This window comes from Anguilla anguilla, chromosome 8 (genome assembly GCF_013347855.1).
Source record: "Anguilla anguilla isolate fAngAng1 chromosome 8, fAngAng1.pri, whole genome shotgun sequence".
Classification (NCBI taxonomy): domain Eukaryota; kingdom Metazoa; phylum Chordata; class Actinopteri; order Anguilliformes; family Anguillidae; genus Anguilla; species Anguilla anguilla.
In genome coordinates, this window is record NC_049208.1 from 8,953,020 (window position 1) to 8,972,498 (window position 19,479).

At 43.0% G+C, this 19,479-nt stretch overlaps 2 protein-coding genes across 8 annotated transcripts in view; one reads left to right on the forward strand and one right to left on the reverse strand.

Moving 5' to 3' along the window:
- Positions 1-458: 458 nt before the first annotated feature.
- Positions 459-18,217, reverse strand: LOC118233792 (leucine zipper transcription factor-like protein 1). 4 transcript variants are annotated; one of them, XM_035429746.1, is made up of 10 exons: positions 18,129-18,217; positions 14,308-14,432; positions 13,225-13,419; positions 7,627-7,687; positions 7,124-7,195; positions 6,133-6,198; positions 4,279-4,356; positions 2,811-2,987; positions 2,030-2,133; positions 459-1,152 (listed from the first exon to the last, which is right to left on the reverse strand). In XM_035429746.1, exons 2-10 carry the CDS (start codon positions 14,382-14,384, stop codon positions 1,134-1,136), a joined length of 849 nt encoding a protein of 282 aa, XP_035285637.1. In that variant the 5' UTR covers positions 14,385-14,432; positions 18,129-18,217; the 3' UTR covers positions 459-1,133. The 4 variants fall into 4 exon arrangements, with proteins under 4 accessions (XP_035285637.1, XP_035285635.1, XP_035285634.1 ...); XM_035429744.1 differs by lacking the exon at positions 18,129-18,217 and adding an exon at positions 16,775-16,882 and having other exon boundaries at positions 2,811-2,969; XM_035429743.1 differs by lacking the exon at positions 18,129-18,217 and adding an exon at positions 16,775-16,882.
- Positions 16,690-19,479, forward strand: part of LOC118233791 (dnaJ homolog subfamily C member 13-like) — a 43,598-nt gene continuing 40,808 nt past the window's right edge. For 2 of the 4 annotated variants that reach the window (XM_035429738.1, XM_035429739.1), the window contains exon 1: positions 16,690-16,785. In XM_035429738.1, the coding sequence (XP_035285629.1) occupies positions 16,760-16,785 (26 nt within the window). In that variant the 5' untranslated portion in view covers positions 16,690-16,759. Of the gene's footprint in view, positions 16,786-18,152; positions 18,402-19,479 lie in introns of those variants that run through there. The other 2 variants (XM_035429741.1, XM_035429740.1) reach the window with 2 other exon arrangements.

The window sequence follows — 19,479 nt, forward strand, 5'->3', positions numbered from 1 at the left end:
CGCTGTTTGGGTGTGGCCAGGCCTGTATGTGCTTTTTAGGGGGGCCAGGCGAGGCGGGCATACCTTCCCCTGTGGAAACACGCTCTCGCTGCGGAGTGTCAATCAAGCGCGCAGGTCTGCTGCCTCGTATCCCTTCGTGAGGCAGGTGTTAACCCGTTCCCCTTCCGTCAGGTGGCTGCGGAAACCTTGTTCTGGGAGTCCCAATGCTGTTTCTAAATGACTTTTATTGAGATGTGCGCATTTGACCGGTTGGTTCTGTCTGTGATAAGGTCTCAGATCCCGGTTTGTTGCGAGGAGGGGGGTGGTGGTGGGGGGTGGGGGTAGGGGGCGTGGAATCTACACGCAAGTCAGGGTCGCTTCGCGTGTCCCGCGTCACGTCCCAGAGCCCCCCATGATCCTCAGCGTCCGGCGAGCTGCGTTCTAGGAGGAGGAGGACGTGAAGGAGGAACTGAAGCTTGTTAAATAATTGTCGCTGCGTTTATTTTTGCAGGCGGCCAATGACAGCACACACACTTCGTCACGCCGAAACTGCAGTGTCACCATGACTCTTAAAGTCGTTCAGACAATTTAAATGGGAAAAAGATTGTAAAAAAAACAACATTCCCTCATTTATCAGCGAATCACTCCCTGTGCACAGAGATGTACAAAATATATACATTATCAATAAGGGAAAAGGAAGCATTGCCTCGTTTTGAGAAAACAAATGCAGAGCTTTTCCCAACTGGAATGTGACAGAACTTAAACTACAGAGCAAAAAAAGAAATATTCAATATTCGGTTCGTCCAGCAACTATAGGATCTGTGACTGTAAAAGTCCCCCTTGCAGTCCAGGTCAGACTAACCACTGACAAACAGCCTTTCTACTCTTGTGTGTTTACACTTCCTACTCAGGTCTAATAATAAGTCGACAACATCAGCAGATGGGGAATTTCTTGACAGAGTCACCAATGTTTACTGTTACGCAACATTTCTCAGTTCACGTTTTCCAACCCCTTCCTCCGTCCAAAGATCATGTGCTTCACTGAAGTAGAAAGCAAGGTTGTGGGAGAGCTCATGCTTCAGGTGCTGCAGCATATCTCGTTCCCTCTCGTTGCCTTCTCCATGTTATCCCACCAGAGCATGTTCTCAGTTTGATCACTCATCTGGCTCATACCTGCGAAAAAATGAACATAATTATAAACACTATTATTTAAATCAGAACTGATATTAATCTCAGTGGGAGTGGGAGAGCTGATCTGGCATCTGCTGTTCCCTGTCCACACCCTCATCTTACTCGTTATGAGCTAAAACAGAAAAGTGATCCCTGTCAGCACTAGTATTCTGGCCTTGTATCATTGTCTTGATGTTGTAGCTTGCCTCCTAGTTTGACTTAGCATAGGTTAGGTCAGAGTGATGTTCACTGTGTGAACTGGACTTAACGTTGCTTTGGATAAAAGCATCTGCCAAATAAATGTAATGTACTGTAAAGTATTCTTTGACGCTTTATGTATATGGCCCCTGGCACCTACTTACAGACATTTAATCAAGGATTACAAAAAGTCCTTTATGCACTTCCTGGCTTTGGAGGACGGACCTACAAGAATCACTCAACTCATATTCATGAACTCCAATCTCATTTCATTGCCCAGCAAACGTGCAAGCATGACTGTGTGATGATAGCGTAAGGCATTGGTTCCCAGCCCTGTTCCTGGAGATCTACCGTCCTGAAGGTTTTCATTTCAACCCTAATTTGGCACACCTGACTCTGCTAATTAGCAGCTCAAGGAGGCGCGCTCTCATAGGGCTGAAATGAAGACCTACAGGATGCAGGGTAGATCTACAGGAACAGGGTTGGGCAGCCCTGCTCTAGCTGTAGAATGAGGCTTGCTTTGTTAGGGTTTAAGTGAAAACCTACAGGATGGTAGAGCTCCAGGAACAGGGTAGGCTATCCCTGGCATAAGGAATATGTTGGGATGTGATGTGACTTGAAATTATGTAATTTGACGTGATGTAACAAGATGCCCTGCTGCATGCTAGGTGCTGCTGCTCACTTCTGCAAACGCTTTCTAATCTCCTTGATTTGCTCATTCTTCTTGGTCAAGATTTCCTTCATGTTGCGATAGGCAGCAGTCTGCTGGAACTTCTTCTCCAGCTCCTACCGAAGTCACACACACGCAGGCAAGCGCGCAAACACACACACACACACGCACACAGAGGCACGCACGCAAGTACACACAAACAGGAATGCACACAGGCACGCACATATACACACACACGCACACAAGCACGCACACACACACACACAGGCACGCAAACAAGCACGCACACATACGCGCACGCACACACAGTAGTTAAGCAACATTTCCTTTGTAACAGCCAAGGTTATTTGTCCTATTATATAAAAACATAAATATATTTAACAGCTTTAAAAATAAATACATAAATAAAATGTGTTTGTATTATTATTATTATTATTATTTAAATGTGCTGTATTTTAAAACAAGAGCAATATTCCTCAGTAAGGGGCATGTGGCTCAGTGTGCGTGCGTGTGTGTGTGGGTGTGTGTGTGTCTGTGTGTGTGTGTGTGTGCATGCGTGCGTCTGTGTGTGTGCGTGCGTGTGTCTGTGTGTGTGCGTGTGTGTGGGTGTGTGTGCGTGTGCGTGTGTGTGTGCATGTGTGTGTGTGTGTCTGTGTGCGTGTGGGTGCGTCTGTGTGTGTGTGTGTCTGTGTGGGTGTGTGTGTGCGTGCATGTGTGTCTGTGTGCGTGCGTGCGTGTGTGTGTGTGTCTGTGTGTATGTGCGTGCGTGAGGGACGCCGTTGCCGGGGGAAACCTTCTCGGCCTGGGCCAGCTGGTCCTGCACGCGCAGCAGGTCGTGCTTGGCGGCGACCAGGTTGTGCTGCAGGTCCTCCTGCGTGGCGGTGCTGGCGCCCAGCGTGTCCTGGAACTGGGCTCTCAGCGCGGCCACCGTCTCCTCCAGCCCGTCGATCTCCTGGGACCGCAGCGACCGCTGGGCCGCGAGGGGAGGGGGAGAGGAAACAGTCAGGGTGGCCACATTAGGGGGATTCACCCCCACCCAAATGCAGGGGGCTTTTAGAGAGATCTAATAGGGGAAGTTTTACTGGAAAAATATTCAAATTTATGCGAGTCAATGGTAGATGGGGGATTTCGAAGAACTTATGACGTCAAACTGTGAAAAATCTGCACGAGAGTTTTTTTAGGGGGGGGTTTAATTCAGGCAACATTGGTAACAGTGGTGAGGCCAGGCAAAAAGCATCAACAAGTGCTTGGGTTAGAGTCACTACCATGTTGTAACTGCCATGAGACTATTATACAGTATGATGAAATATGGTAACAATGAGAAAGTAATGGGGTAATTGCTACGATTGCTATGAAATTCAGACATATTGTATTTTGTTCCAATCTGAGGAGAATAAGACACTGACGGTAGGGATACGTACCAATAACATTCCAGGAAGCAAACGAAAGAGAAACAGCAATTTAAAGACAAATAAACACGAAAGGGTGACAAAGACTACGCCTATAACTGCCTCTAACGTCCGAGTGACACTATCGTTAAGACCACAGAGAGAACTTAGAGCAGGGCTCTCAGACTCAAATCCTGCAGGGCTGCTGTGTCTGCAGGTCCTTCGTGTGTTCCTGCACTAACAGTAAGTGCTGAATCTAAGTCGCTGATTGGCTAAGGAGGCTGCACACCTGGTGACTGATTGGCTAAAGACTCTGCACACCTGGTCTCCAAGGCCTAAACTGTCTGCTGCCGGAAAGGAAATCGCGAATACCAGCAGAGACTGCGGCCCTCCAGCACTGGAGTTTGACACCCCTGATTTAGAGGACAAACATTAAAAGATTATTGCACGTTCTGTTATGTTCTTTATGCAGAAACTGGGCAAATACATACAGGTTCTGCTGTCAACAGCCTTTCTGTCCTGAGATAATCTTCAAAATTCACATATAGTTCACTGAAAAGTGTCTTCTTTCACATTAACTCGTAAACGTACTGACAGATTGATGTATTTGACCGTTTAAAGTGAATTCATTCTTTAGTGTATGCATACATTTCCACAATGGACCAAATGTTCACTGACAGCCAAGTAGCCACTGAAAAGACACTTACCTATCAACACAGAGCTGAGAACTTACATTTCGAAAAACTTACACTTTTACAATATTTATAAAAGTGAAACTGGAAAGTCTACTTAATAACCCTAAATATAATGCATAAAACAATATTAAATTCCTGTATCTATCCTGCAATCTCTATACCGGTCGCTCTCCCATACCTGTTGGTCCCCCTGGACCCTCTGTAGGTCCCTCAGGGTCTGCTCCACCTTCCACTTCTCATCCAACGCACTTGTAGCCTGGAAGCAAAAAAAAAAACAGTCTGTTACCATGTGGTGTAGGTTACAGGCCGATGAGTACGTTCCAATATGCATCCAGGATATTCCACTGGAACTGCGACTGCGGAGGTGTTTTCTCCCCAATCCTCTTCTGCGGACCTGCCTGGCGGCCAATGAGGAACAGATCCACACCTATATATAGCGAATATTGTCAGTTACTCCCCAGTGACTTGGATTTGAATGTTAGTTCACTCTTGTATTGCTATTGTGACTTCGTGCTATTTTGACTTCTGTGTATCGATCGTAATTTCTGAAAAGACTTCGAGTTTGGGTTTGCGTCTCTGGTTTGGTTGCTGGTTTTGTGTTGGGTTAGGAGTGGGATTTAAGTAGGTGTTTGTTTTCTTAACTGTCACTGTTAGTTTCACTTGTGTATATATATAAGGAGTGGGATTTAGGTAGGTGTTTCTTTTCTTAACTGTCACTGTTAGCTTCACTTGTGTATATATATAAGGAGTGGGATTTAGGTAGGTGTTTCTTTTCTTAACTGTCACTGTTAGCTTCACTTGTGTATATATATAAGGAGTGGGATTTAGGTAGGTGTTTCTTTTCTTAACTGTCACTGTTAGCTTCACTTGTGTATATATATATATAGATATCTATATATCTTAACCGTGTATGGGTAAGATCAGGGCAAGCAGATAAAAAAAAAATGCAAGAGATCAACCTGCCTGAAAATAAAGGGCTAGAGTCGCCCTGGGCTTTCAGAAACGGTGGGTTCGTACGCTAAGCCGTTCTCCAAGAGTGTCATTTTGGTTCAAGTGTTGTTTTGGTTTCCTACAATCTCTGTCCATTATAGGAAATATGTTTAAGGACACGGTATCTCAACACAATCAGCAATCGGCTAGCAGCTCCCACGCGTTCACTCTCTCTGCGTGTACATGCCCAAGGAGGGAAAAGAGGACTGACCACAGGGAAACCAAAGTGAGGTGGCAGTGTAGTATAATGGGTATGGAGTTGGTCTTGTAACCTAAAGGTCGCAGGTTCGATTCCCCGCTAGGGTACTGCCGTTGTACCCTTGTACACTTGACCTGCATTGCTCCAGTATATTTCCAGCTGCATAAATGGATGCAATGTAAATGCTGTGTCGCTCTGGATAAGAGCATCAGCTAAATGCCGGTAATGTAATGAGGCTGGGTTTGGTGCTCCTGGCCCCACGCGTGGGTTGAAGGTACAGACTGCCGTTCAGCTCAGGACGTGAAGGCGGCTGTAGATTCGCCGATATGACAACAACCCGTGACTTAAATCCGACAGAGTGGTAGAGTGAGTAAGGAAACAAAACAAATGTGACCTCATTTTCAGATGTGAAGCACCTCACGGACCTCACTTGTAACTCACACACACACTCACTCACATTCAGCAGGCTGAAGATTCTCCACAAGGGGGAGCTATCAGCACTCAAGCACCCCGAAATTCGGGGGTGTAACGTAAGGCCTGAAACACTCAACACTCAAATGCAAATGACAACTACAAGCGCACAGCCCTCCTCAAGGGGGTGATCCACGACAGTTGTGAAAGACCAAGTGGAAGAAAGCACAAACGGAAGAAGACGGCTTCGTCTTGCCTGCCACAGCGCCCCCTTGGTGCAAAGCTTGACACTTACGCTTGTGTTGCGTTGCATTGCGCTACCAAAAATGTTCATAACGAACTGGAATAAACCTGCATTGTCACACCATTAATAAACACGGTGAGGACCACTGCATGTGCCTGAGGGCTCAATAAACAGATGCAGAGACATACCTGCGACTCCAACATCCGAAGCCTGGACTTCAGCTTGTCGTTCTCTACCTGTAAACGACCGATCTCCTGCAAGTGAAAAATAAAGAGATGTCTTTTTGTTCCTTATAGGAGCACATTACACAAATCAGGAGGAGTGCATAGGGCTAACTACGCAATACACCGCAGAGTTAGTCTGAACAAATACACAAATTACTGTTAAAATGATCATCAGTATGTTACCTTTCGATTAGCATTAAATGAGTACTATCAACCCATTTCACAGAATAAAGCAATACAGTTCCAGGAAACCATCAAGCTGTAAGTAAGGTTACCCAGGGTCCTGATAATCCTGTAAATGGCTATGTAGGAGCTGTCGGGCCTTGCATCCAATAAAAACATTATTTAGTAAAACCTTTAGCACGTGCAAAACCCGTCAGCACACGCAAAACTAATAGCACAACCGATGATTGGTGCAAAATAAATACCGTGACCAATCACTGGTCGGGTTATTGGTTTTGTGTGCGCTAATCCTGCCAATGCCACCTGTGACCTTGCAGCCACACAGGGGGATGTATAACTTAAATTACATTATATTACATTACAGGCATTTAGCAGACGCTCTTATCCAGAGCGACTTACACAACTTTTACATAGCATTTTACATTGTATCCATTTATACAGCTGGATATATACTGAAGCAATTCCGGTTAAGTACCTTGCTCAAGGGTAGAACGGCAGTGTCCTTACCCGGGAATCGAACCTGCGACCTTTTAGTTACAAGCCCAGTTCCTTACCCGCTGTGCTACACTCCGTCAACTCAACTCAACATGGTGCCATGTAGGCCATAGGGTTTCAGCCAGCAGGGCTCTCCCCCTGTCATCGCACACATGACTGGTCAGCATTGAATCCCACAGTCTGACAGTCACCACAACCAACCGATTCTCAGGAAAGTGTGTGGAAACCGTTGAGCCAAAATGAAAGACCACACACGATTTCTCCAGAAATTACTCACCTTGTTGAGCAGCTCTGACACCCCGCCTTCATTCAAAGGGGCCAGTTTAGGTTTGCTGGACTCCTGAGCTGTCTATAGGAGATTAAACAATAATAGAAGGTAAATACAAGAGGTTGCACTTTACTTGAAGCTGGTCTTCAAAATAATTTTTTTTTTTAAATACTTTTTTTTTTTCATCTAAATATTGACCATAACCCTTGTGAAAAGCCTGCATGTACATTATGGCCAGCTTATAACAAATGACATGCAATTATGTTATAATGCATGCAATGAAACACATTAGAGACTATTTTATTTTATATCACTTTGGCCGGCGATAACTAGTTGCAAGCAAAGTTGCAAGCTGGTTATGGTATTTCTGTCCAACGAATATCAAGTAGTGTTACACCATGGAAGGAACTCAAACAAACGCCAAGAAAATGCCTGAATTCAATCAGATCAGAACGCTTTCGCTGAAAGGTATGCGCACTTGTGACCGCACGTACGCTCGCTTTTTCACTCACCTTTTTGTTGGTGCTTTTAAATTCGGCTTTCTCAAACTCCGCCACCTGCTCCAACAGGTCCCTGAAACGCACCAGGAAGGCAGAGAGACTACAGCTGCCATTAGTGCTCTGGGCAGCACAAATAAAAAGTTGGCGGCAACACAATTTCAATGCAATTCAGATTCTTGCGGTTAACGGTAAATATGTTACTACTCCAGCTGGAATAGGAGCGACTCTTCACTGTAGGCACTATTTAGTCTGATTTTTTTTTTTTTTTAAAACCTTTCAGAGTATTAAATGGTATAGGAGACTCCAGTGCACGAGCAGGCCTCTGAAAGTTCTCCTTTTGCACATCAACAGTGTATCACATCATAAAGCAAATGAAATATAGTGCTGTATATTTCAACTGAACACCATAATTGAAGTTTTGGGGGATTTTTGGGGAGTGTTGAAGAGTTGGCCCTCTCTCTCCCTCTCTCCCTCTCTCTCTCTCTCTCTCTCCCTCTCTCCCTCTCTCTCTCTCCCTCTCTCCCTCTCTCCCCCTCTCTCTCCATAGACAGCAGAACCCCTCCAGGCTTGCGTTTCTGCCCAAATCCATACTCTCGCCGCTGTGGCTATCAATCTCTTTTTTGTGTCCTTTGGCAGTGCGCTCGTAACAAGTTCAGGTCCGTCCGGTGGGAGGTAGTTCGCCAAAAGAAAGACGCTTTCCCCCTCCTTCTCAATCCCCCCTGCCTGTGAAGACAGGCGTTAGGAATCCAGCATGCCATGTCAGCATACTTCTACCTGAGCGCAGCTATCAAAATAACCCAGCCCCACTGCGTCTTAGCGTGGCCCGAATTATTATAAAGCACTATTATCTGCTAAAACACACAAAAAATCTGCTTTTTTATCGGTCACTCGAACGCAAGAGGAAAAAGCAGAGGTGTTTCTAATGGACAATTCTGGCGTAAAACATACATTTAATATAAGGTCTATTACAAAACACATCGACCGCTGCCACTTTTACCCTTTTGAAGAGCAGGTTTTTTTTTTTTTTTTCAAAATTCTAAGTCAGTGTTCTAGAACTCCATTGCTTCCAGTCACCAGTTGTGATTGTTACGTGAGCATTAGAATGTTCAGCGGAGAGCATTACGATCACTTATTTGTGACCTTTACACCTTAAAGCCTTAATATTCTTGTGAAACTGTACGCATGCACTGCAGAATCTTATTGCACTTTAATTATTCACTTAAAGCTCCATTAAAGAGTAATGTCTATAGCACATTTTTTTTAACAGCATTCATCATGCAGGACTCATATGATTTAATTTTGTTTTTTCCTGCAAGGGCAGAAGTTAAAAAAAAAGGCCAGGACACACAGTAAGGAATCCCCCTTTGGCTCAAACTAGCCATAATAGCACAGTAGAGGCTAGTCACTCTGCGCCTAGCCGCCTAGCCAGTTACAAAACTCCTACAGCAGTTTGCCAAAATGGGGAAATATTGTGTTTGCGCAAGCTGCACATACTCCACCCTATAAATCACATTTTTCTAAGGAAAAATGTTTTAAAAAGTAATGCGTCTGAACAGTTGAGCAAGGCTGAAGAACACAACACAGTCATTACACTCTCAGCTCATAGCTTTAGTAGTCTCCCATCACCTAAGATTCTGGGCCAGATTGGTAGAGGTGGTGGTGTATAGACAATGATGTATTGCTAGTGGTCGTAACAACATAATATAACATGATGACAAGAACAGGCCATTCAGCCCAAAAATGCTTGCCATTTTCCTGACTAGATTAGTACTCTGATTACCTACAGACTAGATAGTATCTAACACTTTTTGGTAATTGGCTTATTCTTATTCTTGCTTATTCTGCCTAGTTGGCTTTGCAGAGGTTAGGTCTGAATAGTGTTCACTGTGTGAACTAAACTGTGTTCTTGGCTAGAAATAGCTGTACAAAATAAGTATTGTACCTTACTGAACCTGTGTTTAGCAGTTGTCTATGACCATGAAATGCACTTTTTGTACGTCGCTTTGGATAAAAGCGTCTGCCAAATAAATGTAATGTAATGTAATGTACTGTATCAAGCCTAGTCTTGAAAATCCCCAGAGTTTCTGCCTCTACCACGTGACCTGGCAGGCTATTCCACACATTGACTACTCTCTGTGTGAAAAATTCTTTCTAATGTCTGCATGGAATTTACCTTTTGTAATTTCCATTTATGTCCTCTTGTTCTAACATAACTCAACCAGAAGAATCTCTTGTAGTTCACTTTGTTGATCCCCTTTATGAATTTAAAAGCCTCAATCAAATCACCCCTAAGTCTCATATTACTAAACTTGAAGAGATTAAGCAACTTAAGTATTTCCTCATTGCTTTTATCTTTCATACCTGGAATCAATTTGGTTGCTCTTCTTTGAACCTTTTCCAGAGCCTTGATATCTTTCTTGTAGTACAGTCCCCAGAACAGCACACAATACTCCAACTAAGGTCTAAGATAATTAAAACCTATATACTCAATATTTTTGGCTATACATCCCAGCATCTTGTAGGTATTTTTTACTGCTTTCTAGCTAACTAGCTGAGAAAATATAATGCAGTAACAGCTATCAATATAAGTGACAACTGGATAACCAACTAGCTAGGTAGCTACCTACTATCTTCACACGCAGTAAACTGTTCGGTGTTAATCTACTCTTAGAGTACATATGGTACTCTGTTAAAGTTGAAATAACACTGGATGTTTTACTGTGCACAAAATCAAAACATAGCTAGTTAAGCTACGTTATATTTTGCCGGTTTTGTAGCATGTAGCTAGACTAGCTACCGTGGATATCAGTACTCATTGGATAGGCATGGCTATGAGATGATGATAATCAATGCTATGTACGCTAGCTAGCTAGTTCTGAACACTAGATGCAGTGAAATAAAATTAGATACAATGTGACATTAAAAAAAAAACTTGGTCTGTAAAGTAGCTTCACCTAAAGTGCTGATGTGAACAAGCTAACCATCAGTGTCACTAGCGTCAGTCACTCACCAACACATCTGTTCTCAAACTAAATTTCTGCTGATCCCTGTTACTTCTTTTCCCTCCTTGCCCCATTCCGGTTCCCTTTGATGCCTAACGCAGTCAGATTGCTACAGCTGTGGTCCTTCCTGCTCATAATTAATTACATGGTAAACCTTGTCCACCCCTACCATGGGCATTGACGGGATATGTCTTTGTAGTTGTAAATTGCAGTGTAGCTGTCCCACTATAAAACTCCCTTATGTTATAATCTGATCCGTTTAATCTGATTTTGTAAGGGCCAATGCCATTACAAAATCAAGTCCAGCTCTAATCACAAGGGTCAATTTTTCAAGACACAGTATGTATAAAATGATACTGAAACCGTATGTATGATACTGTATGTATCAAAAAAAAACATGATACTGCATGTATAAAATCCCATTACTACATAATTTCCCACACAGTTACTTCACTGAGGAATGCCGACTTAAAAGATTTCTCTTCAGATAACATTCTTTGTCATTTATGCAAATACAGTCATTTATTACATTTTGGTAGATTCTATACTTTCCATACGTGTTCGTTTTTTTGATTGATGGTATTGAAAGTATTCACGGACGGCACATACAGTACACTCTCCTATCACTTCCCTGGAACGTGAGTTGGTATGCTTCCAAGCCTTCACCCACTGCCGTGACTTGCAATGGAGGAGCAGCTGAGGACATTGCTCCCAGCTGTATGGACAAATCCCAGGGTGGCAGGGGAAGGTACGCTCTGCTCCGACTGATTTTACGACCCTAGTTTGCTTGCCGTTCCTGCAGGAACATTCACGTTCACATGACGACGAGGAGTACTAGCACAGGTGCTAGGCACAGGCGATGGCCACACCTGTACGAGGTCGTGCTGTTCAGTTAGTAGGAGAAATTACCCACTGCACAGGAATGATTCTCCTACTGTAGCCATGACAAATGCTGCAGGACGAATGATGCCCTGAAGCTAACACAGAAACAAAAGCGTTAGAAAAGCAAACGCTAAAGCCAACAAGATTTCCCTTGTCGTCTCCCACTCAGAGACACCAAATTCTAACTAGCCGTGCCCGTTTCCAACGAAGGCCAGCACATGAGATTTGTGTACATCAACCATGTCAAACTGAAAAAAGACAAGAATCAAAGATGTTGACTTTTTTTATGGGAACGCCTAGCTTCACTTTTGAAACAGAGGCAGGAAGTGGGTTTCTGTGACTGAAAGACTGCCATAGATGAGAACTGAGGTGACCTGAAATGCACCTGTGCACACCTTACCTCCGCCTGTGTGATGTAATTTCAGATGCGCTTCGAGCCGTTAAAAGCACAGGCCTTGCCACAGCTCACACCTTTGAATCTAATTTATGTAACTTCACCTCAAAGGAGTGATCTTCTGTTTGTCTCTCTGTTTTTTTCCAGTTCTGCAAAGCCTGAATGTCCAAATCACAGGCTCTTGAGATTTATTCCTGGGAGACGCTGAAGTCCTTACAAGTAGTGTGTGTAAACCATTGTGGAACTGGCTGGCCTGCGATACAGATCACTACCGGTTGCTTTGACTGATGAACTAACAGCAGCAAACAACATTATGTGGTCAGATGTGAATTTATAATCCACAGAAGAAAACAGATGCAGAAAACAGACAATGCTGTTGACAGAAAAAGGTGAAGTTGCATGAGGGTTAGTTTCTGCTTAGTGCATGACTCATAGAAAAAGTGGACTCCCTGCAATCAGTTAATCTACCAGCATTTCTCATTTGTAGTGCACGGTGGCAGGATAGCAGTTGGATTAACTTCCAGGCTCACACTCAAGAACGAGGCACTATTGTTTTACAGATAAGAAAGGCAATTATCCTGACTAGCTCCAAGAATGTTTCCAATCACATTAAATAATCCTAAGTAAACATGCTAAATATAAAATGTTGACCTCTTTTAAGGTGCCCAGACATCTATAGCCTTCACTAGTACAGTAACACAAGCAACCTCTAGTTTATGTGAGCCCCACTGTCCACAGGTATCTCTCAACTGTTCACCACAACCCAGCCTGAAAAGGCTCCTGTAAAGCATAGTCTAATCTAGGGGTCCTCAATCTAATGCAGAAATGGCCAACCAAACATTTACATGCCTGATTTTGCTAATCAACCACTAGAGTCTTTGTCAAGGCCCTTGATTATTAGAATCAGGTGTGTTACTGCTTGGTTTGGTAGGAACCAGATCTGGGTCAAATACATATTTCTTTTGGATTCAAAAGAAATATGCACTTTACTTTTATACACTTTACTGATCTTGTCTGGTGTATTGGAACCAATGAAATTCTCTCAAAAAGTGCAAACCTCGCCTTATGGTCATATCGGCAAGCTCAATGAAACCAGGCAAGATCAACAGAGCACAGAAAAGTATTTTAATCCAAAACCAATACTTATTGGACCCAGGTCTGGTAGAAACAAAAGCCTGCACCCACGCCAGCCCCTTTCCTGATAAGACCGAGGACCCCTGGTCTGTTCTTTCTCTTCCCCCTCCCCGCCCCCCCCCCCCCCCCCCCCCCCCCCCCCCCCCCCCCCCCCCCCCCCCCCCCCCCCCCCCCCCGTCACCCCAGCGGAGAGCCGACCTGTTCTCCAGCTCGGAGACGTCCGTCTGCAGCTTGAGGTAGAACTTCTCGGCCTGGGAGAAGAGCTGCCGCAGCAGCAGCACGTTGGTGTGGGCCGCGTTGATGAGCTCCGTCTCCACCTCGCCCCGGACCACCGCCCGCAGGCCCTCCAGCATCTCCGCCACCTCGTCCGCCGTGAAGGTCTCCTCCGTCAGCCTGCACGCAGGGTCGCGGGTCACAGGGTCGCGGGGTCGCAAGGTCATGGATCGGCCGTCCAAAACGGATCGTGGAGAGTCGACGGTTATGAGCAGAAGAGGTACAAGAACTGAGACAATGCTCAGAGGGCGTTCTGTCCGACCTTTCACCAACATGGCATCATACATGAGGGAAACAGTATACAGCGGCATGAAAAAGTATTTGTCCCCTTCCTAATTTCCTCTGCACACCTGTCGCACTGAATGGTTCCAGATCTTTAGGCAAAATGTAATATAGCAACATGAGGGAACACAAAATGTATTTATTTATTTATTTTTATTTTTTATTAATTATTATTTCATTTATTCTATGAAAAAAAAGTTGTGATATGGGTGCTTGATAACGTTTTCCATTAAATAAATGAAATAGCAATTCAAAAAATATGTTTTGTGTTCACTCAGTTTCGCTTTGTCTAATTACATTATGGCTACAGATGTGAAACCATCCATTGAAAAATATGCAGTAAAAGAGTGTAGTAACAGTACTGGTGGTATTTGCAGTATAAACACTAGGAGATAAACAGCACTTGCATAGTATTCACATTCACATTGCCCAAAGTGACACTGTATCAACATAAGAACACTGGATGGTTTCACATCCAGTGAAACCATCCAGTGTGAAAAATATGCAGTAAAAGAGTGTAGTAAGAGTACTGGTGGTATTTGCAGTGAAACCACTAGGAGATAAACAGCACTTGCATAGTATTCACATTCACATTGCCCAAAGTGACACTGTATCAACATAAGAACACTGGAAGCAGGAGGCATTACTGAATTCTGCAGTGCACTTTTGACGGTATACTGAGACATGGACCCACTGGCCCACACATGAAGCTGTCTGAGTAGTCACCTGCTGTCTTTGAGGTCCTGGAAGCAGGAGTCAATCGTCTTGAGCCTCAGGGCCCTCTTAGAGCGTGCAAACCGCATATAGTTGACCACTTCATTCTGATGGTGCTCATTGAAGCCAAACTCAGCCTATGCGCGGACGCAGAAAAAACAACTGTTGTTAACCAGACACCCCTGCCAAATTCAAATACGATTCACAAAAACCTGATATTCCGAACTGCATCATATCATTTATTCAGTAAGCCTCCTCAAACATGACTGGGTTCAATAAAAGAACTAAGTACAGACATCTGCACCTGTTCAAGTTTGGCCTCGGGCAGGGTCAGGGTCACTTTCCCGTTTCAGTAAATGCTAAGTGGTGCATGCAATGCGTAACCCACACAGTGTGCTACCTGGGGTGGAACAATTGCTTACTGTGCTTTTATGTTAGGTTACACTGCCCCACACTGGCAAAGACGCTTGCTACAATGCATTCATGTTCTTATATCAGTGGTTCCCAATCTTGTTCCTAGAGATCTACCGTCCTGTAGGTTTTCATTCCAACCGTAATTTGGCACACCTGATATTACTGCTTAGCAGCTCAAGAACATCTCTAGTTGTTTGACTGAGGTGTGCTTTGTTAGGGTTGGTGTGAAAACTCACAGGATTGTAGATCTCCAGGAACTGGGTGGTGAAGCAGTGATCAGACCTCTGTGCAAGGACCCTGAATTCTTGCTCAACCTGATTTTATAAAAATGATGGTTTCTCCATACACATTCCAAGGAGAGACAAAACACAATTTCACTTCTTAAAATACTTATTCTAACTGTTAAGGTATTCTTGCTGTATCTTTTGGCTGTTATAGCTGGCTACAATCAATCACATCAGAACAGTATTGCTAGCTAAGTTAGGTGCATCAATTTAGCTCAGGCTAGATAACAAGCTTCCATCACCTGTGAGCTGATCATTTTCAGTTAGCCTTGGCAAGCACCATACGAAATAAGGAAAACTAATGCGATTATACTAGCAGTCAGTACACATTAATAGAAAAAAGCGTGTTAACTACCAAATACGCATATGTTACAAAAACAAGAAAAAGATAATAACATTAGCTATGTAAACTCTACTGCGTGTTCACTAATTAACAAGTCAGCCTGCTCACACGTAAGAGAACAACAATGAATAACAGCTTAATTAACGTTAATACTGAATGAACGAATCTAACATAGCTAAACACACCAGCTAACGTTACTGTAATCCATCCACCACATGTCACCGATCTCGCTTGCTTGGTAGCTTTGACGTTAGCAACTACCTACCAATACATAGTTCATTTAGCTAGTCCATTTGGAATTAAAATCTGAGCAAATGGCCCGTCAGCACTTCTAATTTATATTCACTGTCAATAGATATCTAGTCTAACAATCTGAGATGTGATGTGTTGTTGTACCTTTATAAAGTACTGTGTTTCAACATACCGGCAGTAGCTAATGTTACATATTCTGTAGGAAATAACAATACCTCTAATTACAACGTTGGTGAAAAGCATTCCACACTTAAACTATATAGCTAGCTAGCTAGCTAGCCAGCAAGCTACTTACCATTTCGGTAACAGTTCTCGGGCGTTGGATAGCTAATGTTAGCTAGCTAGACAGCTAACTAGCCCTTTTATAGCAATATATAAAAATAATCAAAACATTTATATACAGCAATTATTGCTGCGCGAAACGTATTCTATTCTGAGGTTTATGTGTTTAAAGCGTAGTTTCTATCAAGCAAACCGGTATCTTTTAACCTCCTTGATGCAAGCGTTTGGCCGTCTCGTTGTGCTTGGAAACGAAAAGCGTCACTGCGTTGCCAACCAAGGCCGTCACAACTACGGATGACGTAAAGGACAAAAGAGCGTTAACCCTCAAAATAAGAGAAGGTGGTCTTAAGGCTATGACATTCAAAGCAGGTAGGCCAAAGTCTTAGGGATATTCTGCTCACTCAAATCAATTTTTCTGCAAGATGAATTTTTCACTTATTTGCAATATACATTGCATATGGACTGGCAATGTTGAAAAAGTTCTTCTGTGGAGATAAAAGTGGACAGTGCTGAACTAATAATTCAGGCTGCAAGTTATCACATAAAACAACTTCTTCCAAACCCCATACCATATTTTCTGTCTGCATAGGTCCAATATTTAACAAACTTACAGATTTCAGTTCTGCTTCCATACGAGACATACAATGAACTAAAATGCCATACAAGTTAGTTCTTCTTTAAGCACAGGGACAGACTGGCAGCTCATTTCAGAACATATATAAAAGTGCTGTTATGCGCCTTAGTAACCCTATGTTTAACGGCTGTAACTTGATTAAGCTAACCAGTTGCGCATGCTAGGCCGCGGGTCAGATGCTCCATAATGCGATAAGTGAGCAGGGTTCGAATTCTTTTCTTCTCAGCAACTCAGCCAAGGAGGCCACCAAAAAACATGTTTCCCTTATACCTTCAGCAGCGGTGAGTCCACGTACGCATTGTAATGTGTCGGTGTCGCTGTGTAGGAACAATAAGGATACGGTGCTAGCGTTAGCATGTCCAGGAATGGGCACTGTGGCAGGGCTTTTATTCACTCAGTGCGTTATACTGTATTCGCAACTGACACTTTCTCTGGGTTATGGAAGCCTTTTATAGATCGTGTTTTGTGTTAAGTTTTATGCTCAATGCCAAATAAACAAAATTCTTTTTGATTACATATCTTTTTTGAATTAAAATTAAAGAATGACCTCAAGGGACAATCTCAATTTAAATACATTTTAAATGTATTTTTGTTGACTGAAGTTCAATGAAGGAGTGAATGAAGGAAAAGACCATGACAATGTACAAATGAGCAAACTGACATGTAGGAAAATCAAATACAGACAGACATTAATGACGTACACCTTGAAACAAGTGGAAGTCAAATATTTGATAATTACAGAAAGGACTTTGAAGGACTGCTTCAATCACCATACTTCAAAAGCCTTGTTGCTTTTGTTGTAATTGTTTTACCAAACTGGCAATGAAACACTAATCTTGGCTTTATCAATTTGCGCATTGTGTGGCTTCAAGGATAATACATTGGCTCTGATCCCAATTCTGAGGTATTATACCATTTTTTAGATTCAGATATTTTAGTAGGTGTCCAAGGGTCATGATGCAGTATGTGACTTTTGTAACAATTTGGTGAATAAAACTTTTTTTATACAGAGAAGCAACTACATGATTGATTTAGTCTTACCACTCAAAGGGGAGAAATACTGAAAACAGGAATAGGAAATCATTTCTATCCTGAAATAAAGAATCCAGTTACCAATTACATAAATGCATTGCTCTTAATAAATGAAAACTTCCCGTAGCTTTTTGTTCATTTGTATTTGTATAAATACCTTTATACAAAAGACATCTTCAAAAAGTAGTATATGCAGCAAAGAGAAGTGCTGTAGACACAGATTCAACTGCCGCACGAAATGTTCTGTGTACACACATAAAATGAAGACAAAAAGGAGGGGAGGGGGGGACTTTTAGAATTAAGTCAGAATAAAGAATGTGAGGTCTGTGCGTAAACACGGCTGACATTTTCGCGAGAAAGCCTCCAGAGGTCGCTACAGAATAATTATCATCGTGGGTACCACTCACGTAAATGACGGTTCTCAGCATCCACGCGCAGCAGACTTGAAAAAAATAGCCTAGCTAGACACGTACGTAGACGTTTTTATTAAGACTGCTGCCCATGCCAAATCAGGCTAGACTCGAAAATGTTGCCTGGTTACTCGTTAAAAAAAACCTGCAATGGCACTTGAATTCCAACAATGGATTATTACCAGATCCTTCCTTTCGTGGCTATTCCTTGAATCTGCGCTTCTTCCGAAGTCGCCAATCAGCTGATAGTCCTGTGACAGTCGGAGGCGGGGTGCGTGCGCGAAGGGTCTAAGGAGCGACCAGCTGTGGCGCAGCTACAGTGGCGATGTCCTCCTTCTGAGTGAGTAGAAGAAGTGTGCAGCTAATTAAGCTGGACTGTGCCGGGTAAATACAAAACTACGACCTTTCGAGGGAGGAGGCGGAGGGACGAACTCCAGCTGCCAAGAGCAGTTCAGGTGACGGCGATGTTTTCAGCGCATCGCAATGATCAATTTTCGGTTGCACACCTGCTTACCTATCCTCGAGGTGCACGTGAAAATAACAATCTCGGCAGTAGCTACGGAGCTGGAAGTTGTACCTTGAATCCGCAGTGCATTGTTTTTGAGGGCAGTGGCTTGCTTTGACTATATTAACTAAATGCGAGCTAGCCAACTGAAATATTTTTTAAAATCTGGTATAAATATCTGAAGTCTGCTATAAATGCGTATTATAACATTTGAAGAGCTGGAACCTGCTACTGTTTTGTATTTTGTCCTACATTTTCCTATTTCGTTTTCATTTGCTAGAAAGCAAATTTACATTAAATTGTGCTTTTTGGCAATTTTCAACAGTCACTTCACGTGAATGTGGTGACTGGAAGAGCAAGCTTCTGCTACCCTGTTGCAGTGTTCTGCAGCCTAATGTAGATGTTTGCTACTTCACAGTAAAATGTTCAGTGTTAAACCAACTCTTACAGAGTGTATATGGTCCCAATTGGACTCATGTATACTCATGATTCGAATTAACACCGGACATTGAACTGTGTGCTTTAATTGTTGTTTGAGCTGTAACTTTGCACATTGTCTGTTATTTGCTTTGTAAACAGAATAGAACAGTGATGAGAATATAAGTGGTCATAGACGTGTCACTTTGCCTAAGAAGCATATTTCATCTGCCATAGGAAGTTGAGGAATTTTGGAGAGTAGTCATTTGTTTTTGAGTTGCAGGTGGCTGGAGGTCAGACAGAGGAATAAATACACTTTCAGATATTCTTACTGAAAAGTTCTGTTTTTGTTGACAATATTGGTTTGTATACCACAGCTGTCACCACTATGTGGAGTTGCTATTCTCAAGTGAAGTATCGAATGCAACTTTTTCGAGCCAGGTCATGGCGTGGGTACTTTTGCAAGAAATAGCCTAATCGTTTGACAAATTACACGTGCCCCAAATCCACGAACAAATGCATTTAGGATTAAATGTGGTTCAGGAATAAGCTGTCAATAGATTGGTGTGGTGTTCATGTTAGGGCCTTGTTAGCGCCTTGTGTAAGCAAGC